Below are 26,613 nucleotides of genomic sequence, written 5' to 3'. Positions count from 1 at the left end.
CTGTCTAATCTGAAGGATTGCTAAAGAAAGCTGCTTTCAGATTGCATGCAGCCAAAGTGCACCGTCCCTTTAAGAGTTGCAGGCTGCCTTTACATAACATCAGGAACTCTGGAAGCTAAAGGCCTCAGTGAGGCAAACTGCCAATCAGCCACAGGACTAACACGCTGGCAGCCAACATATGTTATTATAGAGAAGGCTCCCAACCAATTTAACAGTTCTGTCTCCACCCATGTGATTAGGCGCTGCTGGAATCTGTGAAAACTGTGAACATTTTAATAAGCACGTAGTTAAAGTCTCTTACAATTGAATGCTAATTCGAGAGAAAGTTAACAACTGGAAACACAAACCCTGCTCCTCCTGACTGGAATCTGCAGCTACAGAAGTAATAGAACAAGCAGCCGCTTTATGGAGTGTACTCCACAGGTCTGCTGTGCTGTTGCTTTCAATGAACAAGACGTCCTCACGCGGGCAATTTGTCTTCTCTGTGCTATTATCCAGGGTTGTGTCTGTTCTTTCTGGCCTCTGATTTGTGACAGTGCCACTTCCACATCTTTCTTGTCTCTGTTTTGTAGCCTTTGATTTTAACTTCAAAGTCTAGAATAGTTGAGTGAAGCGCATTTCAGTTTTGCTCATTCTGTACGAGGAAATAAGTGTTGCTGCTGCTATTTGTAACTACTCCGAGCAGGGGAACTGCTATCATGGCTGTGTCACACTTCTCTGTCTTGTCCTATCCTCACACATCCACTCTAGCTCACCTGAAATAGGTAGGTGTATGTAACAAAAAATGTTTAAGCTATTTTTAAGCCTTGTGATTTTTTTTATATTTCTCACCCTTTACTTCACAAGTTTGTTGAATGCTACATCTCAATCAATTTGTATGAATGTGTGACTTGAATTTCCAGTATTGGGTCAACTTAGATGAAATGGTATCTTCTTCCTTTTTTTAACATCTGCTCACTGAAAAATAAGACTCTAATTTAATGTTCATGTCTAAAGTTTGCAAAATACCTGAGTGCGTAATCCAATTATATGAATCATATGCAAGACAAACTTATATACAAAGAATAGAGAATTGCAAAGTGCTGCATTCCTACTCAACAGTCATCAGAGCTAAAATAAGGCACAAAGACTGGAATGTTCCAGAAGATACCGCCACCAGCCAATGGCAGGCCGCCTCCTCTGCCGCGAAACATACGTTTTGATCCGGACTAAATCCCGTCCAAAGTGCTGAGATCATCAGAGTGAAATTCTGGTAGTGCCAAGGTGCCCAGGTGGCATTTTGCCCATGCTTGGGATCAAACCTGGGGTTGCCTTGCCCATATAAGGTAGGGTGCAGGGGGCTCAAGGACCCCCTTACAGGTGAGTTGGTGCATTGGGGGGGGGGGGGGGGTCACGTTGGGGAGTTAAAAATGGTGCCCCGATCTCTTCCTGCGCTGACGAGCCGAGCTCCTCAGTGCAGGAAATGTGACTGCGTGCGGCCTCGGGGGGGGCGTTCCCCGCTGAGGACCGAAAAAAGAAAGCAGAGGGTACCGGGAATGACCCTGCTCACTCTTGTTTGTTAGCTCGCACCATTGTAAAGTGCCCTAAGAGTGGAGGAGATGGCTGATTAAAAATGCCTAAACTGGTAACATATCAGTTTGTCTTCTGATTAGATTCTGAAAAAGTTTCCTCCAGGGGCTCCAGTTTCCTCCCACAAGTGGACGGCACGGTAACACAGTGGGTAACACTGTTGCTTCACAGCTCCAAGGTCCAGGTTTGATTCCCGGCTTGGGTCACTGTCCGTGTGGAGTCTGCACGTTCTCCCCCCATGTCTGCGTGGGTTTCTTCCGGTTGCTCCGATTTCCTTCCACAGTCCAAAGATGTGCAGGTTAGGTGGATTGGCCATACTAAATTGCCCTCCGTATCTAAAAAGGTTGGGTGGGGTTGCTGGGTTACGGGGATAGGGTGGAGATGTGGGCTTGAGTAGGGTGCTCTTTCCAAGGGCTGGTGCAGACTCGATGGGCCAAATGGCCTCCTTCTGCACTGTAAATTCTATGATAAGTCTCGGAAGTTGCTTGTTAGGTGAATTGGACATTCTGAATTCTCCCTCATGTGTACACAACAGGAGCCGGAGTGTGGCTTTTCACAGTAACTTCATTGCAGTGTTAATGTAAGGCTACTTGTGACAATAATACAGATTATTATTATTATTGCTAAAAGCAGCTAGTGTATTAAAGCCAATGAGATTCAATTAAGAAATTTAAGTTCACAGAAGAAGTATTGTTGTACTCCTTTTATGAATAAATTGGCAATTCATCTAAGGGAGTACTGTATCCAATCTATTTTGGGATGGTGGATGAGAAACTCCACAAACTAGAACATGGAAAGGTCAATTGACAGGGCTGTTTCAAATTGCAAACTTGTCAATAAGAACAGTACTAAATTTGAATTAAAATATTCCATATCTCCATCCTGTTATATACCATTTTTCTAATCTTCACTCAAACAATGAGAAGTGCTTTGCTGTATACATATTCAAAGAATGGGACATGTAACAATTAGAACAATTCTTGCCTATTACCGCAGTAATAGTTTTTAACCTGTTGAATTGATCAACTATGTTACATCTAACTGCATTTAGAAATCACAGTTAATGTTCAGGTCACCAGCATTCAACCCAAATGGGATTGAGCATTGTTGGCATGTTGTATATATTTTTTAATACTCAAACCTAATTACTTAAAGGTTCTCAATTTAAAATTCATATCTTGCCCCTTTCATTTTTATGGAAAATGCAACTTTACAATAGGAAGCCCACATAAATGTTGCCATAAAAGTGAATGAATGCCCTTTTGACCATACTAGTGCATGTAGCATTATTTCCAGATGTGTCGTATAACCTAATTTCCTATGTTCCACAATGTAGCAACTTTGGAGGCAAGAGCATAATATTTCAAACATGCTGCTTTTATGTCTCAGCTATTGCGTCATTGCTTTTCCTAATATTTTACAGAGTCCAAAGAGTTTCATGTTCTCAGCATGGAAAGCAGCTGGAATTATTCCAGAGGGTGCTTACAACTAACATAAAGCACCTCTCAAAATGACATAACCTTTCAAAACACTTCAGGTACATTTGAGAAAAATTAGTTGAAGGCCATTTACAAGAAAAGCGTTGGGGCAATAGTTCATTTTCACACACAATTTACATTCTTGCAAAGGTATAACCTGAATGCTGATTCAGTTACATGGACTGAAAACTGAAGTGCAATTTCAATGTATCTACAAAAGACACATAGGTTGACTATAGGGCTGCAATAGCCTGTAAGTGGCAGTATTTAAACACCGATCAACATTGGGAGCATTTGCTGCTAAATCTACCCTTCTGTGGTAGCATTGGATTTTTTAAAATAAAAAGTATGTGAAGGAAGTCTTGAAGGTCTTGAAATGGGACACATTTTTACCAACCTGTGGTGACCTTTGTGAGGGATTGGATTGGATTGGATTGGATTTGTTTATTGTCACGTGTAACAATACAGTGAAAAGTATTTTTCTGCGAGCAGCTCAACAGATCATTAAGTACATGATAAGAAAAAGGAATAAAAGAAAATACATAATAGGGCAACACAACATATACAATGTAACTACATAAGCACTGGCATCGGATGGAAGCCGTAGTGATCACAAAGATACATGGAGCTCTTTTGAAGAACTAAACTAATTTTATTAACACTAAATCTGAGTTTGACACTTATTCTGAATAGCAAACGTACATGTAAGAATTAAACTATACTCACTAACACTATCTAATAATAATAATCTTTATTGTCACAAATAGGCTTACATTAACACTGCAATGAAATTACTCTGAAAAGCTCCGAGTCACCACACTCCGGCGCCTGTCCGGGTACAAGGAGGGAAAATTCAGAATGTCCAAATAACCTAATAGCACGTCTTTCAGGACTTGTGGGAGGAAACTGGAGCACCCGGATGAAACCCACGCAGATACAGGAAGAACGTGCAGACTCCACACAGTGACCCAAGCAGGGAATCAAATCTGGACCTTGATGCTGTGAAGCAGCAGTGCTAACCACTGTGCTAAAGCAGAATATATTTACTAACTATAACTATTATTTCTTAACTAGCTCTGCAATACACTATGAGTCTTATCTTCAGCTCCAGTCTAATCTCCTCCCCTTAGCTTATGAACCAGTGCAATTTATAGTGCTGTCCCTTAGTTCCCTCTCATGGCTAGGCTTACCATAACATTAACTCTTCACATGCTGCAGACTTGTATAATGTCACATCCCACTTTGAGAAAAATGTTGGCTGTACATTTTCTTGTTTACAGTATTATACAGCATGTCAACAGTGATAGAACTAATGTTAGATTTGATTTAATCTTTGGAGTTTTCCTGTGTCTTCTAGACCTTCTTAATGTTACAACATTGTTATTTGAATTATCTGGTACATGTGACAATAGAGCTTTTGGAAAGTAATTTGTAGGAAATATGAGTTGTTGACTTGTGGTAGCTGATTCTGTGAATGTAACAGGCTGTTTAAGTTTAAAGAGGTCTCCTCTGTTTCGATGAAAAATCTTTCCATATTCTGTTCTGATCACGTATGATCTTGGTGTGAGTTCATTGAGTACTTGAGTCCATCCATCCATCTTGAGGTTTACAAATGTGTACGATATCACCTTCTTTGAGTGTAGATAGTGGTTTGGAGTTTTTATCATAATACTTATTTTGATTACTCTTCAGTTGCTGCATTTTTTGATGCAAGACTTGTTCATCTTTGTTTGGAACAATTAAAGTTGGTAACATATTTTTCGCCCCAGTTCAAAGATGTGCGGGTTAGGTGGATTGGTCATGCTAAATTGCCCTTAGTGTCCAAAAAGATTAAGTGGGGGTTACGGGGATAGGGTAGATACGTGAGCTTGAGTAGGGTGCTCTTTGTAAGGGCTGGTGCACTGTAAAATCTATGATCGATGAATAGTTGTGCTGGAGAAAACCCCGATGATAATGGTGTAGCCCTGCATGCTAACAGGCTAAGTCAAAGTCCTTTCTGTCCACCATAGCTTTTTTGAGAAGCCGCTTCACAATGCCCACCCCTTTCTCAGTTTTCCCATTGGCCTGTGGGTATAGTGCGCTAGAAGTTATATGTTTGAAGTTCTAGTCATTGGCAAATTGTAACCACTCCAGGCTGCTAAAACACAGTCCATTGTCTGTGACAACAGTAACTGGTATGCCATGTCTGGCAAATACATTTGTTGCCCTGACAACTATAATAATAATAATTATAATAATCTGTATTGTCACAAGTAGGCAAATATTAACACTGTAATGAAGTTACTGTGAAAAACTCCTAGTCACCACATTCCGGCACCTGTTCGGGTACACAGCAGGAGAATTCAGAATGTCCAAATTACCTAACCGCACGTCTTTCGGGACTTTTGGGATATTTTACATCCACCCAAGCAGGGAAAGTAATCTTTATTGTCACAAGTGTAATGATATGTATAATCTTAGGTTAACAAGATGATGTTCAAGTATATCAACACGAGATGGCATCATTGAGTAGTCTTTTAAAAGGCTGCATCTCTCAGCATTCTGGGAGAAGCTGGTGGAGAAGCTGTTGGCAAAGGATAGCGTGAGGTTGGGTTAGAGTGTAGGTTATATTAGAGAGAGATAATTAATTACTGTAACATAGATTCAATACTATTATTTTGTTAGTTATTACTCTGTAGAGTATGCAAACCATTTCAAGTGGTGTAAAATAAACTATCTTTGATTTAAACACATAGCTTTATGTTGTTTGTAAACACTATGACTTTGGCTATATTGGAGAACAATATAAGGAACATAACAACAAATAGGCTGACATTAACACTGCAATGAAGTTACTGTGAAAAGCCCCTAGTCGCCACATTCCGGCGCCTGTTCGAGTACACACAGGGAGAATTCAGAATGCCCAAATTACCTAAGAGCACGTCTTTCGGGATTTGTGGGAGGAAACCAGAGCACCCGGAGAAACCCACACAGACGCGGGGAGAATGTGCAGATTCCACACAGACAGTGACCCAAACCTGGAATCGAACCTGGGCTGTGAAGTAACAGTGCTCCCCACTGTGCTACCGTGCTGCCCCTGAATGCGTTGTTGAGTCGGATAAGTTGATAACCTCCAGAAAATTTGAGTAATAGTCAATGATTATCAGATAATTACAGCCTTGAAAGTAAAATATGTCCATGGCGACTTTTGTCAATGGTTGAGTAACCGGTTGGTGCATTTGGCATATCCGACACTGTTGAATGGAGTTTCTATATCCTTGTTGATTCCCGGCCAATGCACCGATTGCCGTGCTCTTCTGCATTTCTGAATGTCTTGGTGTCCTTCATGGATTTGTGTGAGATTGTCTTGTCTAAGACATGATGGAATTACAACCCTTTCAATAGAAAGTGGTCTATGATTGTCAGGTCTTTTCTGATATTCCGAAAGTTTGCACATTTCGCTTTAGAACAGTACGTAGATATTGCTGAGGTGTCGTATCTCGTAGAGTTTCTGCCTTGATTATTTGAAGTTTAGCATCTGTGACAGGTAGCATTGCTGTGATGAAGTTGGCTTGTGCTTCAATATTGAGTACAAAGTCAACAGCTTTGTTATCCTCGTGTATTGTGGCTCTGGATAACATATCCGCAAGTACTAAATCTTTCCCTGGTGTATATATTAGTTCAAAGTCGTATCAACGCAGCTTCAGCATCGTGCGTTTTCAGCATCATGTGTTGATGTCGCAGAGACATGTCATTTAAATCTTTCTTGATTATATTGACCAGCGGACGATGATCTGTCTCAGCAAAGAAGTGTGGCAGTCCATAGACATAGTAGTGACATTTAGTGATGCCCGTCAAGAGACCTAGGCACTCTTTTTCAATTTGAGCACCCCTTTGCTCAGTTTGCTTCATGGAGCGAGATGCAGACCCAACAGGCCATCGTCTGTGGGGTAACTGGTTTAGAAAAGGCAGAAGGGTCATTTGGAGATCTTTGGGGAGTTTTTTGGTTTTTTTTTGTATTTGTCTGGTAATTTCTTGTTAATGGTTGAAGGGGTATAGGTAGGGCTGTTATTTGCTTTATATGAAGAAGTTTACTATTTTTGCTGTTCTTGGAATTTATAAATTGGTTTTGGATGACTGGGGCTGGTTGGGTATTTTGGAATTTTAAGATTAATGAAGGCTCTCTGTGCTACTCCGCTAGTTAGGTTAATTCGTTAGTTAATGGAAGTGAGGACATTCATTTAATTTAGGGGTTATATTAATGAGATGGTTGAGGTGCAGTAAAAGAGAGGGAGCTGTTTTGGGTTTTATATATAGTTTACCTGGTTGTTTCGATGTGGTGTCAGTGGATGGATGGCGGGGGTAAGGGGGTTTAATTCTCTGGTGACTGGAGACTTCTTTGTCAATTTGTGCTGGGGGATTCAGTGGCCATCTTGGGTGGGTCTGAAGTAGTTCCATCCTGGAGGGTAGGTGGACAGCCTCATGGCAGGGGAATGGCTGACTCCGGTGGGGGAGGGGATGGACGTCTCCCCATTCAGCAGGTCACGTGGAATGTGAGGGGGTTGAGTGGCCCGGTTAAGAGATCCAGTGTGTTGGTGTGGTGCTACTGCAGGTGATCTATTTACAAGTTAGAGACCAGATAAGGTTACGGAGGGGCAGGGTGGGGCAAGTGTTTCATTCGGGGTTCGATGGCAGGGCCTGGGAGTCTGCGATCCTGATCAACATGAGGGTAGCCATTTTAGCAGGGAGTATTTTGACCAACCCGAATGGGAAGTATGTCATAGTCTGTGGGCGGTTAGTGGGTGCACCGGTTCTACTGGTCAATGTATATGCCCCAAATTGGGACGACACAACTTTTATTAATAGGTTTCTGTCGCTGATGCCGGATTTGGATTCACACACCAGCTGATCATGGGTGGGGATTTTAATTGCGTTTTGGATCCCCGACTGGATAAATTGAGACCTAAGGTGTTAAGACCTTCTGGGATGGCAAAGCTTTTGTTGTCCTTCATGGAGCAGATGGGAACAGCTGACCCTTGGAGATTTCTACACACAAGGGTGAAGTATTCCTTGTTCTTCTCTCTGGTCCACCAGGTCTATTCTAGGATTGACTTCTTTGTAGATGGTAGGTTCTTGCTGCCGGGGGTGGTGGAGTTGGGATACTCAGCAATGGTGATCTCTAATCACGCCCCGCACGCTGTAGACATGATGGTTGGCTTGGGTCCTGCTCAGCACACCCTTTGGAGGTTTGATAGTTCACTGTTGGCGGATAAAAGTTTTTGTGAGAGGATCGCCTCTGTTATCGAGGAATATTTGAGCTTTAATAGGAAATTTCGCCTTCAACGCTATGGGAGGAGCTGAAGATGGCCATTAGAGAGGAGATTACATCCTTTAAAGAGGCAGAGGTTGGCGGATGCCATCTTAGAGGTGGACCCTCAATACTCGATCAATCAGAGCCCAGAATTTCAGGCTAGCAGGAAGAAGCTATTGGTGCAATTTGGGCTTCTATCCATGAGCAGGGCGGTGCGCTAGGTGTGACTTTTGCGGGGAGCTCCCTATGAAGGCGGGGGAAGGCACCTTCTGCTGAGACAGTGGGCAGCCTCTCAGGATATTGTGCAAGTCAGGAATGGGGGTGGCAGACTAGTCTCCATCCCAAGCAAGGTTAATGGAGCATTCAAAGCATTCTATTGGAATCTGTACGAGCCAGAACCCCCGAAGGATGAGTCCTTAATGTGTGAGTTTTTAGATGGTCTGGCCTTCCCGGTAGTGGAACAGGAAGAGAGGGAGGAATTGGAAGTTCCTCTGACTCTAGAGGAGATGAAAGAAAGTACGAGGTTGATGGAGTTGGGGAAGGCCCCGGGACCAGACGGGTTCTTGATTGAATTTTAGAAAACATTTGCCGGGTTGCTGACCTGAGTGCTGCTTGAGATATTTGTGGACTCGCTGATGTTGCTGACATCTTTGGTGCAGGCGACGAGCTCCTTGATATTGAAGAAGGATAAAGACCCAATGGAATGTGGGTCATACCGCCCTTTCACTTTGTTGAATGCAGATGCAAAGTTGCTAGCAAAGGTATTTACGAGGCCCATGGAGTCCTGCCTCCCAGGAATAATTTCAGAAGAACAGACAGGATTTATTAAGGGGAAACAACTCTTTGTAGAGTCAAATCTACCCTTCGTGTGCTCGGCTCAACCTGATACAATTCAAAGTGGTGCATAGGGTGCATTTAAACAGAAACCAAATGAGTGTTTTTTTTGCAGGGGATAGGTGTGAGCTGTGCTCTGGGGGGCCCTATACATCACATATACATGTTCTGGTCCTGCCCTGGGCTCATGACCTTTTTGGGTCTCCTTCTTCAGCACCATTCTTGTGGTCAACTTAGAACCATGTCCTATGGTGGCTATTTTTGGGATCTCTAACTTGCCGGAGTTACAGACAAGGATGAAGGCAGATGCTCTTGCCTTCGCTTCCTTGATAGCCCTTAGGCAAATCCTGTTTAGCTGGAGGTTCTTGGATCAGCTTGGCTTGCCGGCCTGATGGAATTTTTACACTTTGAAAAATTCAAGTACCTTATGAGAGGGTCGGCTGAAGGATTCTACCTCAGGGGGCAGCCATTTATTTCCTTCTTCAGAGAGTTGATCACCATCAGATGTTATAGGGGTGAGGCCATTGGGTATTGGTTGTTGTTTCTTTTGGGTTTGTGGGATGTGGATGAAAAGTTTGGAATACTATTAACTGTTACACATGAACGGTTGTATTGGTGTTATTCTGGAAAATTGTTAACAAAATAATATATTTTCTTTTAAATTGGGGGGAATCTGTTGCGCGGTGGGGGGATAGTTTTTGTATATTTTTTTTGTATTTTTAAAATCTGGTTGAATATTTTATGGGCGGGATTCTCCCAGCCCTGGGTAGGGCCGGAGAATCCCTGCGAACGGGCCATGCCTCCCTGACGCCGGCACGCGATTCTCTGCTCTGCGGAGAATCGGCGCCATTGGCGCTGGCGTGGTTGGCGCGGCGCTGGTCGCGGGCCACTCTACGGGGCCCGCCCGCCGATTCTCCGGCCTGGATGGGCCAAGCGGCCGTAAGAAAAGAGCCAAGTCCCACCGGCGCCGTTCTAACCTGCTCTGGGCCGGCGGGACCTCAGCGTGTAAGGGTCGGATGGCGGCCTTTGGAGGAAGAGGGGGAGTCCAACCCCGGGGGGGTGGGGCCTCTGATGTGGCCTGACCCGCGGTCTGGGCCCACCAATCGGCGGGCCAGCCTCTGTGTCCTTTCCTACGCGCTGGCCCTGTAGTCCTGTGCCATGTTGCGTCGGTGCCGGCGCATTAAAGGAGTCCACTGCGCATGTCCTCGTTGGCGCCGGTGCAACTGCGCATGCGTGGATCACGTGGCGCTTAGTTCGCGCCAGGATCTGCAGCTGGAGCAGCGCGAACCGCTCCAGCGCCGTGCTGGCCCCCTTTTTGGGGCCAGAATTAGTACTGGGAGCAGCCCTTTCACGCCGTTGTAAAACGCGACGGCGTTTACAACGGTGTGGACACTCTGCCGCGGGATTGGAGAATCCCGCCTCAGATGTTTGTAAACTAAAATTTGAATTAAAATATTTATTTATAACTTTAATTGAGCTGGATTTTTAAATCATTTGCTTTGCCCAAAACAATAAAGTGACTGCTGCTGAATGATGAAAAGTCATGAGGCACCACCAGTATTGCAGGAGTACCGACTGCAGCGTAAAAGTCGAGAAAGAAATCTACAAGGACTCCTCCGTGTTTGAGAGATCTGACATGGGGAAACAAAGACAATAAAACACTGTGCAAGAACATTGTAGCACAATATTCTGTGCAGATTATTGCATTATTATTGTTGAAGCAAATTATCTTTTTTTCTCCTGTGACTTCCCTTAGTTTGAGATATTTCAAATTTGAGAAGTCGGTCTAGCATTTACATTTGGATCAGCATGATCATATTGAACGGCAGAGCAGGCTCATGGGACCTAATGGTCAACACCTACTCCCATTTTTGTATGTTTCTTATGCACTTATTTCTTTTGTGGTAGCCAGGAAATCTCGCAAAGAATCACAACAGACATACTATCCAAACCCAGTTCCTTCCATCTCAGCCTAGGGAGACTTTCTGCGTATTCAATGCAAGTGTTTCTGCTGCCAATGCAAGTGTTAATTACAGAAAGCACAGGAAGCACAGCAACATTTTCAAAACATTTGAGGGGTATTATTACAGCCAACCGTTTGCCTCGTATTTTACACAATGCAACAAGGGGCACTGGCAGAAACCTCGGATACTGATGTAGGAAACATAATTCTCAAGATTTATGCTCACTTTACCATTTCTGTATGCACAACACAGCAATAAAGGAACTTCAGTGCCTCTAATGAATGGAGGAGTGCAATCGATTGAGGCACATTGTTACCATGTGGCTCCCCCTACTGCCAGTTATTGACAGATTGCTGAAACCAGTCACAATATGCTTCAAAGTGTTCATAGATTATCATAGAATTTACAGTGCAGAAGGAGGCCATTCGGACCATCGAGTCTGCACCGGCTCTTGGAAAGAGCACCCTACCCAAGGTCAACACCTCCACCCTATCCCCATAACCCAGTAACCCCACCCAACACTAAGGGCAATTTTGGACACTAAGGGCAATTTATCATGGCCAATCGACCTAACCAGCACATCTTTAGACTGTGGGAGGAAACCGGAGCACCCGGTGGAAACCCACGCACACACGGGGAGGATGTGCAGACTCCACAGACAGTGACCCATGCCGGAATCGAACATGGGACCCTGGAGCTGTGAAGCAATTGTGCTATCCACAAAGCTACCGTGCTGTTGGTGAGGAAGGCTGCCCCAGAATAATATGGAGACGCTTTTAGCTCAGTGGGCTAGACAGCTGGTTTGTGATGCAGAACAAGGCCAGCAGCATGGGTTCAATTCCCGTACCAGCTGAGAATTCTGAACTCTCCCTCTGTGTACCCGAACGGTTGCCGGAATGTGGTGACTAGGGACTTTTCACAGTAACTTTGCAGTGTTAATGTAAGTCTATTTGTAAAAATAAAGATTATTTATTTAATTTTAAGACACTTTGGAGACAAGGGAGATTGCCAGTGAAGTGGCTGAACTTTCTTTTTATCAGCAGTACCCTGAAAGTATTGGCTGTTTGAGTTTCAGAGGCCAGATTGTTTAGTGGCCTTTCAGTGTATGAACTGGATTTGGGACAAGCTTTTTCAGTTTGCAGTGAATGGCAGACTGAAGCAATTAGAACAAGATGTGGCAGGAAAACATGAGAGAGACATTTTAAGTCTTTTTTGTACAAAGGAGTCAAGAAGTACTTAAGTGATGGATACGACTTGTCTGAAAACAGCTTTCACAACAGAATGTCCAAATTAGCCTTTGCAAATGCTGTGCCCTTTGAAGGATTTTGTGGTGGTGTTCAAGCATGCAATCTGTCCTTAATGGTCTGTTTGAAGAATTTCAGCATTGTGGAAAGTATTCTATATTCCCTTGAGATGAAGCATTGCCAGTCCAATGAGGAGAGATACCTGACCTGAAATTTTGCAGCAAAGACTGATGGTGAAAGAAATGATAAACATCAGCTCCCATACATTCCCCATACCACGCAGCATTGCTCATACAGAATGTGTTTTCCCCATGATGATGACCATTTGGAGAAACAAGAGGAACAGGCTGGCAGAAATCGTCTGAAACCAGAGCTCCAGATCTATTTCTGATGAGGCATGTTCTGAGCCCCTGGGGAACAGAAGCTCCTGCAGCCAGGAATGGACAAAAGTGTAAACATTAGTCATTCCCGTGATGGTTACACTGTATATTGTCTTTAAACTTTTGTTATTGTTATCAATTATTATACTTTACATATTAGATATTAGTAGTTATTTGCAAATATTAATTAACAAATCAACAGTCTCCCATTGTTGAAGACAGCGATGTTCATGGTTATTGTGTAAATGCATCAAAATTAACCTGATTTAAAACAAAGGCAGGATTGATTATTTTCAGACTTTTGGACCATTTCTGGTTCCGAATCCCACTGAGGTATGCAATGTGGACTCTTGTGGGATCTTCTGGAAGGTGGCCTCCTAATTGGCCGCCTCAGTGCCTGCTGTCCAATTAAGGATGCAGGGCAGACTCCTGAGGCCACGGGTCTAATCAGTGGGACCACATGTATGGACGGATGGAGCTTGTGAGGCAATTAGTTGGCCATAACACTTGAATGAAATGCAAAAAATAAAGGCACCCAAAGCAGGGAAATTACATCAGAGAGAGACCTGACGAAAGAGCATGAAATGCAGTAAGAAGTTTAAAAGACTGGTCCGGTGTAGTCCAGTCCTGTCTAGTCTAGGCTGGTCCGGTTCAGCCTAGTCAGGTACAGTCCGGTACAGTCCAGTCTGGTCCAGTCAGCAGACCAACCACGCTCAGGGAAAAATAGAGTGACATCACAAGGAAAAAGGGAAGTGATTGAACTTTAATAGATAAATGAGAAAAAAACTCAACAAAGTTTGTGTAATTTATTAGTAATCTCGAGGTTTTATTAGTAAATTTTACTCTCACTAATAAAGTTAATTAGGAGTAGTAGGGCTTATTAATTAAAAAATAGTAAAGATGGTAGGGCAGGTGATTTGTTGCTACTGCAAAGTGTGGGAACTCCTAGATGCCAGTGTGATCCATGGCAAACCTGTCTGCAGTAAGTGTCTGCGTCATGAGCAGCCTCGGCAAGGAATCATTGAACTGGGGGTCAAACTGCAGGCATCAGGGAGGAGGAGGTTAAATGGACACGTTCTTTCAGGAGGTGGTCAGGGACAGAAGGATGTGACTCTGAGTGAGGCAGGTAAGGGGATCACAAAGGTAAGAGTGGAGAAGCCTCAGCCTTCGCAATTGTCCAACAGGTTTGGGGTTCATGCAACGTATATGGATGAAAGTGGTGGCAGCATGGTACAGGGAGCAATTCAAACAGGGGAATTATTGGAACGTGGTGGTAGTGGGGGCCAGTATAATCAGGGAAATTGACACAGTTCCTTGCAGCTGCACGCAAGAGTCCAGTCAGTTTTGTTGCCTGCCAAGGATAGGTAGCAATTACATAGGTAGAACTAGGAAAGAGGTTCTGCTGTGGAAGTACAAGCAGCTCGGGGGTAAATTCAAACGAAAAATATCAATGGTAATAATCTTTGGATTACTGCCTGAGCACAAACAAGTTGGCATCGGGTATATCAGATTAGAGAGTTAAGTGTGTGGATAAAAGATTGATATGGGAGAAATGGATTTCAATTCATGGTCCACTGGCAGCAATATTGGGGAATGTGGGAGCTGTGACATTGGGATGGCCTTTAACTGACCCACCCGGGCCAGTGTTCTGGCGAGCTATATAATGAGGGCAGTAAAGAGGACATGAAACTGAATAGTAGGAATGAACGATTTAGATTGATAAGATGTGAAAGTCAGATAGAGAACACAAGGCAAAGAGAGCAAGATAGTTATAAGAGAAATGATGACCAGAGCAAGGCAGGGAGGGGGAGAGTGTACAAATATAAAAGTGCACTAGCAGGTAAGCTTACCAGTTCCAAAAATAGTAAAGTGACAGAGTGAAAGGTTCTGCCCCGTTTTGTGCACTGAGGAGCTGAGCTCGTCGGGACTCCTCAGTGCAGGAGACGATCAGGGTGCCATTTTTAAATGGCATCCCGATCTCTGGAGAACCATCAGTTGTCAGCCAGTCTGAGAACCAGACTCTGAAACTAGCTGCAAGTCATCAAATGTTGCACGTGAGAAACAATCTCCAAAATATTACAAGAAACCTCACAACCCGCTGTGAACCCTTTGTTTTACCAGATCCCCACTTCAACTTTAAATCATCAAATCCATTCAAGTAGCTATAGGACCTGCAGCATGGGAGACCATAGAATCCTCAGAATCCCAATAGACTGAGGCCATTTGGCCCCTCAAGTTTGCATCGGCCCTCCAAAAAGCACTCTTCCCATGCCCACTCCTCTGCTCTCTCCCTGTAACTCTACGCAGAGAGTAGCATGGTGCGACATGTGAGAAAACTGGCATGTACCTTTCCAGCTCAACAGCTGCATTTTCTCTCCAGATTCTCTGGCACTCTATGCTCGATCTGCATCAGAAATGAACTCCCTCATATCCTTCCATGTACACCGGGGACCCCCCACAAGCATCGGAGCAACGCATCCCCCGCCTAATAAACATCGGGGCAACTCCACTCACTGCCCCAACAATCTTCGAGGCAATTCCCCCCAACACACAAGCACTGAGGCAACCATCCCCACACATAAGGGGAACCCCCAATGAGGGGCTACTCCAGCACAGCCCCGGGCACTGCCACCCTACCACTGCCAGGAGCAGTATCAGAGCACCGTCAGGGGGCAATGCCAAAGCGGCCATGCCAGTATCAGGGGCCGTGCCAGGGCATTGCCCGGGCATGTCACTATCCCCCCCCCCCCCCCCCCCCCCCCCCCCCGGGGTGGGGTTTTACTGACCATTGTGCCCCCGGCAGGCTCCCCTGAACAGCTTCATGTTTTGTAGAAGTGGGTGTAGTTTCACCAACAGGTGATTTCCCCACCTGAGGGGAATATTTGGCAGGGAAACCCTTAAATGCATATAAATTGATGGGCTTCAGTTGGGGCAAGCGCAGCTAGCCCCTCCAAGTCCTTGCCTGTCCCAACATAAAATCACTGTGTGGTCAGGGCAGGCAGGAACCTGGACCGAATCCCATCCCTGTAATTTCACCCTCTCCCACATAAAAAGCAGCCGGAGGGGGAACATGAAATCCTGGCCATAAGGTTAGAAGTGGGGATGTTCACTGATGATTGCACAGTGATCAGTCACATTTGTAACTCAGGTACTTACACCGTTTACGTCCATTTGCATCAAGACTTTGACAACATTCAGACTTGGGCAAGTAAATTTACTGTCACATTAGTGCCAGACAATAACCATCTCCAATACTGGGGAGGTGGTGGCATAGTGGTATTGTCACGCGACTAGCAATCCAGAGACCCAGGGGTCCTGGGTTTGAATCCCACCACGGCATGTGGCTCCAGACCCACACAGCAATATGGCTGATTCTAAACTGCCCCCCACTGAAATGACCAAGGAAGCCACTCAGTTCAAGGATACTTATGGATGGGAAACAAATGCTGGCACAGCCAGCGATGTCCATATCCCAAGAACAAATGTATTCATCCGCCGTGAACAGCATTACCTTCACTATCAACATCCTTGGCGTTACCATTGAGCCGAAACATAAATAGACCAGCTGCATAAATACGGGGATGACAAGAACAGGTCAGATGCTGGGGATTCCGTGGTGAGAGACTCAGCACTTTACCCCTCAAACATTTCTACCACCTTCAAGTCAGGAATACTCTCCAGTTGCCTGGATGAGTGAAGCTCCAGCAACATTGAAGATGCTCGACACCATCCAGTGCAAAACAGCCTGCTTGATTGGTACCTCTTCCATCACCTTAGACCGGCACACAATAGCTGCTTTGGGTGCCATACAAAAGATGCACTCGAGCAATTAACCAAGGCTTCTTCAACAGCGCCTTCCAAACCCCACAACGCTACCACACAGAAGGACAAGGACAGCAAATACACGGGAATATTACCAACTGCAAGTTCATCTCTAAGCTATTCACTATCCTGACTTGGAACTACATCGATATTCCTTCACTGTCGCCGGATTAATATCTTGGAACTCACTTCCTGAAGCTCTGGGGGTGTCGCTACACCACATGGACTACAGCTGTTCAAAAAGGCAGCTCACCACAACCTTCTCAACGGCAATCAGGAATGGACAGTAAATGCTGGGTTATCAGTAATGCCCACATCCCCCCGAATAAATAAAAACATTGAGATCACAAGATAAAAGCAGTGGGTGTAATAAGTGCATAGTGGCCTTTGATTGTCACTTTTGCCCCAAAATAATTTAAAGTCAACCACATAGTGTGGTACCGAAATGACAAAAGTGTAGATCAGTCTGGAATGATAGATTCCATTTCCTGAGGAATATTAGTGACCTTTTAATTAAAATCCAATGGCTTCAATAGAGCTTTTACTGGAGTTGGCACACAAATTGTCACATTTATTGAATTCAGTTTCATAATAGTATAAGGTTGTTATTTGAACTCATCAGCTCAGGGTTATGAGACATTTACAATAGTCACAAGGATATGGCTGGCACGAGGGGACATAACTTTAAACTGAGGGGTAATAGATATAGGACAGAGGTCAGAGGTAGGTTCTTTACGCAAAGAGTAGTGAGGCCGTGGAATGCCCTACCTGCTACAGTGGTGAACTCGCCAACATTGAGGGCATTTAAAAGTTTATTGGATAAACATATGGATGATAATGGCATAGTGTAGGTTGGATGGCTTTTGTTTCGGTGCAACATCGTGGGCCGAAGGGCCTGTACTGCGCTGTATTGTTCTATGTTCTATGTTCTATGTCAGCGTATCCTTTTTGAAATTGTGTGCTGATGACATACAAAAAGTGTCCAGTTTTGAAATAAAAGCCAAAGAGACTTACATTTTGAAGTTCTTCACTGAGTTAATTCTAACAAATATATCATCCTAAAAAGGCAAATTATTTCCCCTGAGTCTTGATTTGATCATGACAAGTATCAGTGGTGAGATTTCCAAGGAAATGACTGAAGTGGTTATAGTTTCCTGTTGGGTACTAATTGGATACAGCTCTGAGTAAATAATCTGATCATGGGGAAAGAATCATTTTGCGTAGTTACTGTGTGATGTGGTACTTGTCGTGTTGGGTGTTCTGCTGCACAAATGATCCAACACGGCTGTAGATGGCACAACTCTGTTTTATTATCTTAACAACGGTTACAACTAACTGCTGGCTTGGGTACGTGCTTCACCAGCTATGCTGTGGACCCAGCCCTACTATCCTAGTGAGGCACTCAGCACATGGTCTATGTATGAGTGGCGCGCTGTGAGCTCTGTGCTCGGAGCTATCTCCTGGTAGAATGAGCGGGAACTGTGGTGTTCCCTGTTTTATAGTACGTGTGCTCTCACTGGTGATTGGCTGCGATGTTATGTGTGTGCTGATTGGTCCAACTGCCTGTCCATCAGTGTGTGTGTGATTGCTCCATGATATGCTGATGTGGATACCATGACATCCCCCCCTTTCACAAAAGGATATGTGCCTCCATGCTAATAAATAGAAATGTGTACTGAGTGCATCTGAGTATGTGTGTGCAGTATTTACAACATGTACATGAGGCTGAACTATATATAGAGGAAGGTGTCAGGTGCAACAGAACAGCAAGGTTGTACCAATAACAGAACAAATGCAACCAGCAAACGACGAGAGAAAACTTCTGGAACAATGAACGACAGGAAAAGAAACTCGTTAACAGTACTGTAAAACAATTCAGTGAGTCCAATGTGCTAACCGGCTCATACGTCAAGTCTCTCAGGTGGGCGACGAATTCGGGTTGACCGCCTCAAGGGTGGGTCAGGATCCACCAGCTGAGGAATGGGCCTGGCCACGGGTGAGAGAGGAAGAGGCAGAGTGGCGGAAGCTCAACAAAGTCGACATCAGGGACAATAGGTGGCACCGGTGCATGATCTCGTAGCGAGCGCGGAACCAGACGAAGGGCCCGCCGATTACGGCGGCGAATGGAGCCATCAGGCATGCGAACCAGGAATGAGCGGGGAGCCACATGGCGGAGAACCTCGGCGGTTGCCGATCAGCCACCCTCCGGTAGGTTGCCGACCAGCCACCCTCATGTAGTTGTCTCCAGGTGCCAGGGCAGGAAGATCAGTCGCCTGAGCGTCATGTGCCACCTTCTGCTGAGCAGGCTGTTGTTGCATCCTTCGCAATACTGGAGCATGGTCGAGGTCAGGAGCTTGAATGGATGGTACAGTGGTTCTGAGGGTGTGGCCCATCAACAGCTGGGCTGGCAAGAGGCCCGTGGACAGTGGGGCCGAGCGATAGGACAGCAGGGCTGAACAGAAGTCAGATCCGGCATCAGCGGCCTTACAGAGGAGCCGCTTCACAATGTGGACGCCCTTTTTCGCCTTGCCATTCGACTGAGGATGCAAGGGATTGCCGTCATGTGTGTGAAGTTGTATGAAGTGGCAAAGGAAGATCATTCTTGGCTCGCAAAGCAAGGCCCATTGTCAGACATGACGGTGAGCGGAATTCCATGGCGAGCAAAGGTTTCTTTGCAAGTCCGGATGACAGCTGATGACGTCGTGTCGTGCAGGCTTATAACCTCCGGATAATTTGAGAAGTAGTCAATCAGAATAATGTAGTCCCTGCCGAGCGCATGAAAGAGGGCCACGCCCACCTTCGCCCAGGGGGACGTGACCAACTCATGGGGCTGAAGGGTCTCAGTGGGTTGCGCCGGCTGAAACCTTTGGCAGGTGGGGCCATTGAGCACCATGTTGGCATGTCCTCGCTGATGCCGGGCCAGTACACAGCCTCTTGGGCCCTCCGTCTGCACTTTTCAACTCCGAGATGGCCTTCGTGCAGTTGTTCGAGGATAAGCCGGTGCATGCTGTGTGGGATCACGATCCGGTCCAACGTCAAGAGGACACCATCAATGACAGCCAGGTCATCCCGGACGTTGTAAAATTGTGGGCACTGCCCCTTGAGCAACTCTTCCGTCATGTGGCGCATCACACGCTGTAGAATAGGGTCAGCCACAGCCTCACGGCGAATGTGGGCAAGATGTGCATCAGTGGCCGGCAGATTGGCCGATGTGAAGGCTACCTGTGCGTCGACCTGACAAACGAACCCCTCCGAGTCGGGCGGTGTGTTGACCGCCCTGGACAGAGCATCTGCGATGATGAGATCCTTCCCCGGGGTGTAAACAAGTTGGAAGTCGTACCTCCGGAGCTTGAGCAGAATGCGCTGGAGGCGAGGGCTCATATCGTTGAGGTCCTTCTGAATGATGCCGACCAGGGGGCGATGGTCGGTCTCCACAGTGAACTGCAGAAGACCATATACATAATCATGAAACTTGTCGATGCCAGTCAACAGGCCTAGGCACTCCTTCTCAATCTGCGCATAGTGTTGAACTGTGGTGTTCCCTATTTTATAGTGCGTGTGCTCTCACTGGTGATTGGCTGCGATGTGTGTGCGCTGGTTGGTCCAACTGCCTGTCCATCAGTGTGTGTGATTGCACCATGATATGCTGATGTGGATATCATGGCAGTACTGAAAAATAATGTAATGGTCTCCGTAGCTGGAAACCCCTAAATGTAAGCTCCATATGCCAGAGATAGAAATCAAACTGTTTGAGGCATTAACAATTTTCTGCAAGGAGAACTGTAAGAATAGACGGTGAGCAGCATTTTATGAATTGCAATATTTGCTAAGGAACTTGAATGTGTGAGCATCGCAATGGCTCAGGGACCCAGGGAGAGGACACATTCTTGAAAGCGGTACTAGTGATCCTGGTGGAGGTGGGTTGTCCTGTACTATTAGCGGGGGAAGATTCCACCTTGCCCTCTTAGCCTTGCAGCAACTGGCATCATGCCCTCCTGCTATTGCCCTCCAGCTGAACAAAGAATAATACAGCACAGGAATAGGCCCTTCGGCCCTCCAAGTCTGCGCCGATCACGTGTCCTATCTAGACCAACCACCTGTATCCTTCGAGACCCCGTCTGTTCATGTGCCTATCCAGATAAGTCTTAAAGGTCGCTAATGTATTTGCCTCAACCACCTCACTTGGCAGTGCATTCCAGGCCACCACCACCCTCTTGTGTAAAACATTTCCCCCGCACATCTCCACTGAACCTTTCTCCCCTCACCTTGAATTTGTGCCCGTTTGTAATTGTCATTTCCACCCTGGGAAAAAGCCTCCAACTGTTCACCCTATCTATACCCCTAATAATTTTATAAACTTCTATCAGGTTGCCCCTCAGCCTCCGTCTCTCTAGGGCGAACAATCCCAGTTTATTCAATATCTCCTCATAGCTAATACCCTCCATACCAGACAACATCCTGGTAAACCTTTTCTGTACGCTCTCCAAAGCCTCCACATCCTTATGGTAGTGCGGTCACCAGAATTGGACACAGTTTTCCAAATGTGGCCTAACCAACGTTCTATATAATTGTAACATAATTTTGAGCTTTTATACTCGATACCCCGTCCCATGAAGGCAAGCATGCTATATGCTTTCTTTACCACCATTTCCACCTGTGCTGCCAGTATTAAGGATATGTGGACCGCACGCCCAGATCTCTCTGTGTCTCTATGCTCCTGATGGTTCTGCCATTTATTTTGTAGCTCTCATCTGAATTGGATCTACCAAAATGCATCACCTCGCATTTGTCCGGGTTAAATTCCATCTGCCATTTCTCTGCTCAATTATGCAGCCTATCTATATCCTGTTGTTTTCTCGGACAATCTTCATCACTATACGCAACTCCTGCAATCTTAGTATCATCTACAAACTTGCTAATCAGACCCGCTACGTTTTCTTCCAAGTCATTTATATATATATTACAAAGAGCAGAGGTCCCGGAACACCACTAGTTACAGACCCCCATTCGGAAAAACACCCTTCCACTGCTACCCTCTGTCTTCTATGGCCAAGGGGGGCTCCTAGCAAGATGTGCAGGACCTGAACTGTCCCTTTCTCCCAGTGACCCCTGTAAGATATGTCTTAAGATAGAGAGTATTCCAGCACTTACTCTCATTTGAATGTTACAAAGCATTTCAGGAAAAAGTGTTGAAGGAATGTTGGTGAAGTCTTGACAAAATGTCTCAGAAAGTCTCCTGATGTATCTCAAATGTCCTCTTTAACCCGCCAGCAGTACCTGAACTGATGAGTTTGAACATCTCTTTAAGTAGTAATCCTTAGCAACTAATTATTTACTCCTCGTCACTTAGGTAAGTTAGGTGAGGTCACTAATTGAAGTGCTAACCACAAAATACCATGTAGCCTCTTTGATAGTAAGAAGTCTTACAACACCAGGTTAAAGTCCAACAGGTGTATTTGGAATCTTTGATAAGCACTAGTAGGCATCTTCTCAACCTCGCCTCTTGCCTGAGCTGTGGTGACCCTCAGGTTAAATTACCACCAGTCAAGTTTCAAAGAGGAGACCAGTCTTTGGTCCTATGGAACTGTGGGGACATTTACATTTTAGTAGGCAATTTAGCTGCCAATTAGACCCTTAGGAGTCCTTGGAACAGCCATTCCTAGCATGGGCTTAACCCCTTCACCAAGATGGCACCTGGTGCAAGACAGGACTAAACTGGCATTGCTGCTGAAGTCCATATACTAGTCACTTTAAAGCCATTTTAGCCTATATACTACCCAATCAAAACCATTTCTTTAATATAAAACCAGGAAGCCATTGGTTTCAATGCATAGGTAAAGGTAAAGTCGCCTTGGTCCCAGATGACCATTGGCTGCTTTCACCTTTGAGGAAAAGAGGTGATGGTCACCACACTTCAGGTGAGGGAAAAGGTTGAGAAGGCCTTCATGAATAACCTCAGCCAGTACGGGAATTGAACCTACGCTACTGCCAAGCTCACTGAGCTAAACCGCCCCCCCTTTCAAGTCATAAGAGGTAAATGACTGTGTGATTTCTGACATTGGTACACAATACTGCTGAACCAATGGAATCACAGGTGGCCTTGCAATTGCCAAACACTAGCTGAATCTTCAGCTTCAGAAATGTCAAAGTGGCCTTTAATACGAATTGTTTTGGCTCGGAATATCGGATACATGAATAATAACAATAAATTCTGTCCATTCCAGGAAGAATGAATTTACAGCAAAGAGAGGGATGCGAGCAGGAGTTTCAAAGGTGATGGTAGTGATAACTGATGGTGAATCGCATGACAGCTATAATCTAAAAAGCGTAATCCAAAACTGTACGGAAGACAACATTAGGAGGTTTAGTATTGCGGTGAGTACCTCATATGTTCATTAAATTTATAGAAATTTAAAAGTCTGTTTTCCTGATTGACACTCTCAATAGAAAGAAGCTCTCATAGTGAGTGGGCTTGGGTTAGGAAATAACAGTCCTCGCTCCCTGATTTTCCATCCATTAATTAAAATGGATGAACAATGAAGGAGTGAAGGATAGGTATTTGCCACTTCTCTCTCTGCGATAGAATCATAAAATTCCTACAGTGAAGAAGGAGGCCATTCAGCCCATCGAGTCTGTACCAACCCTCTGAAAGAGCACCCTACCTAGTCCCACTCCCTCCGCTTACCCCCGTAACACTATAACATTACCTAATTCGATACTTATTAATTTAATTTCCTGCACGTTATTTGTTGCATATTTGCATAACCTCTTGCCTGCGCTTTCTGAATGCAGTCACTTTGTCACTTTATTTTAAACAGGTCATCAATATCTCTGCTAAAATAGAACAGAGAGAAATGTTATATCAATATAATAATCCAATAAACATCTAATTGTTGGAACTATTTCAGGAATAGTTTCTTCAGTAATAATCATGATGACTGTAAGTAACGTTTGTTTTCTTGCTTTTGATCATTTCACCTTGTTCCACCCTCTTGTCTATTCTATAACATTTTTATTCCACACTGCCCAACTACCCATGAAATCCTTAGATCAGTGTTTTTCATACTTTTTTGCCCGGGACCCATTTTTGCCAACCGGCCATCCTTCGGGACCCACACAGGCTGACCTTCGTTACCCATGCCGGCCGACCCTCATGACCCACGGTGGCTGACCTTTGCGACCCACCATTTTCCCTTACCTTTAATGTGACAGGGGAGCCTGCTTGGTACTCATGATGTCACTTGCTTTGTTATTCAATGTTACATTCCTGATAATGATCTCCGCTGATGATTTAAGATCTCACTACATCCGTTGAAAAAAATAATGAGATTGCTCCTAAAACCCGCCATGTTTAGCCTTCAAATATCTTTGAAGTTTTGAGGGTTTTCAACTTTCATTTGCCAGTGCTTCCCTGCATATGACACACATGAACTTTGAATCCTGATTTGCAATGGAACAGTGAAAAACATTACATCTGTAACATTTAACTGGAGGCTCAATGTGTCCATTCCTCAAAGGAAATCGTGAAACCCCAATGTTTACAATCATTGACCACATCAAAGAGAAGTAAGTGCATTCCAATCACATGCTTGGTGCTTGGAATGCCACAACTCCTTCTCCTAGCGCCTGTTGAAATGGTGGCAGAAATTATGGGCAAGATTCTCCAAAAGAGAACAAAGTTCTCTGGCAAGCGCGTTTGGTCCTCGCAGTGCCAAGAAACACAAAAAGGGCCTGAACGGGGAATACATGGCCTAGGCCACACGTAGCCCCATTTTTAACAGGGGGGAGCTGTGCTGGTTGGACTTCCCAGTCTAGCGAGAGATAGGGATGCCATTTTTAAGCGGCTTTCAACCGCTGCGTCGCGGCGAACTGCTTTTCCGGCACAGCGTGGCCATCGGATTGTGCCCTATAGATGGCATTCCATAGGTTTTTCTTAGCATTCTATGATGTCATGGTCAATATACTTAGCAACTGTATGTCTCAAATCTGTTCTCAGCAAAAATGCATATGCAAAAGTGGTGTTCCTGACAATTAAGTAACTACTTGTACGAACAATGGTTCTGCTGAACTGCATTTCAATCACTGTTAAATTGTATTCATTTTAATCAATATCCGCATCTTATTTTAGGTGCTTGGTAGTTACATCAGAGAAAATCAGACTACTGAAAAACTGCTAAAAGAAGTAGAGTCGATCGCAAGTGATCCTAAAGACAAACATTTTTTCAATGTATCAGATGAAAACGCGTTGGTGACAATAGCAGAAACGCTTGGAGAACAAATCTTTGCTTTGGAAGGTAGGACATGCTATTTTTCCTGGATTTGTCATTGTTTTGGCATGATAAATTAATGTCTTCGCAGGGTTCAAGTGTTGTTCAAAGCAAGAATCTGGGGCGTCATTCTCCGACCCCCCGCCGGAACGGAGAATGGCCGTTGGCCGCCGTGAATCCCGCCCCCGCCGAAGTCTCCGCTCCCGGAGATTGGGCGGGGGCGGGAATCCGGCCGCGCCGGTTGGCGGGACCCCCCGCTGGATTCTCCGGCCCGGGTGGGCCGAAGTCCCGCCCAGGAATTGCCTGTCCCGCCGGCGTAAATCAAACCTGGTATTTACCGGCGGGACCAGGCGGCGTGGGCGGGCTCCGGGGTCCTGGGGGGGGGTCGCGGGGCGATCTGACCCCGGGGGGTGCCCCCACGGTGGCCTGGCCCGCGATCGGGTCCCACCGATCCGCGGGCGGGCCTGTGCCGTGGGGGCACTCTTTCCCTTCCGCCTCCGCCACGGCCTCCACCATGGCGGAGGCGGAAGTGACTCTCCCCACTGCGCATGCGCGGGAAACTGACAGCGGCCGCTGACGCTCCCGCGCATGCGCTGGGAAACTGACAGCGGCCGCTGACACTCCCGCGCATGCGCCGCATTTCCGCGCCAGCTGGCGGGGCAACAAACGCCATTTCCGCCAGCTGGCGGGGCAACAAACGCCATTTCCGCCAGCTGGCGGGGCGGAAATCCCTCCGGCGTCGGCCTAGCCCCTCAATGTTGGGGCTAGGCCGCCAAAGATGCGGAGACTTCCGCACCTTTTTGCCGGTGCGATGCCCGTCTGATTTGCGCCGGCTTTGGCGCCAGTCGGCGGGCATCCCGCCGTTGGGGGGAGAATTCCGCCCCTGATCTAGTTTACTCCAAATTGTAGTGAAGCAATGATGATTTAAGAGGACTAACAGCCCAACATCAGCCATCCACTAACTCACACTCGTTGGCTTTTCATATTGTTCCAAATACAAAAAAACTTGATAGTATTAACTTGTTGTCAACCTCCCTAGGGTTGGTTTGGAGTCTCCAGAATGGTACGGAAAGCAATCCAAGAGACAAATAATATGGGCAATAAAAATTGAGTTTCTAGTTTAATATTTAATTAGTTATTTTTAAAAAGCAGGGGGCGGGATTTTCCCTATAACCCCAGAACCCAACAGTCACCCAAGACCAGAATTGAACCCGGGTCAAAACAAAGAACAAAGAACAAAGAAATGTACAGCACAGGAACAGGCCCTTCGGCCCTCCAAGCCCGTGCCGACCATACTGCCCGACTAAACTACAATCTTCTACACTTCCTGGGTCCGTATCCTTCTATTCCCATCCTATTCATATATTTGTCAAGATGCCCCTTAAATGTCCCTATCGTCCCTGCCTCCACTACCTCCTCCGGTAGTGAGTTCCAGGCACCCACTACCCTCTGCGTAAAAAACTTGCCTCGTACATCTACTCTAAACTTTGCCCCTCTCACCTTAAACCTATGCCCCCTAGTAATTGACCCCTCTACCCTGGGGAAAAGCCTCTGACTATCCACTCTGTCTATGCCCCTCATAATTTTGTATACCTCTATCAGGTCGCCCCTCAACCTCCTTCGTTCCAGTGAGAACAAACCGAGTTTATTCAATCGCTCCTCATAGCTTATGCCCTCCATACCAGGCAACATTCTGGTAAATCTCTTCTGCACCCTCTCTAAAGCCTCCACATCCTTCTGGTAGTGTGGCGACCAGAATTGAACA

The 26,613-nt window shown here is 45.6% G+C and overlaps 1 protein-coding gene across 1 annotated transcript in view; it reads left to right on the top strand.

The window, feature by feature from the left end:
• Positions 1-26,613, top strand: part of itga1 (integrin, alpha 1) — a 370,921-nt gene that overhangs the window by 175,222 nt on the left and 169,086 nt on the right. Inside the window, exons 8-9 of the mRNA XM_072497065.1 lie at positions 22,806-22,956; positions 24,710-24,875. Of these exons, the coding sequence (XP_072353166.1) occupies positions 22,806-22,956; positions 24,710-24,875 (317 nt within the window). The remainder of the gene's footprint in view (positions 1-22,805; positions 22,957-24,709; positions 24,876-26,613) is intronic.

This window comes from Scyliorhinus torazame, chromosome 3 (genome assembly GCF_047496885.1).
Source record: "Scyliorhinus torazame isolate Kashiwa2021f chromosome 3, sScyTor2.1, whole genome shotgun sequence".
Classification (NCBI taxonomy): domain Eukaryota; kingdom Metazoa; phylum Chordata; class Chondrichthyes; order Carcharhiniformes; family Scyliorhinidae; genus Scyliorhinus; species Scyliorhinus torazame.
This window is presented reverse-complemented; position numbering and strand designations above follow the sequence as displayed.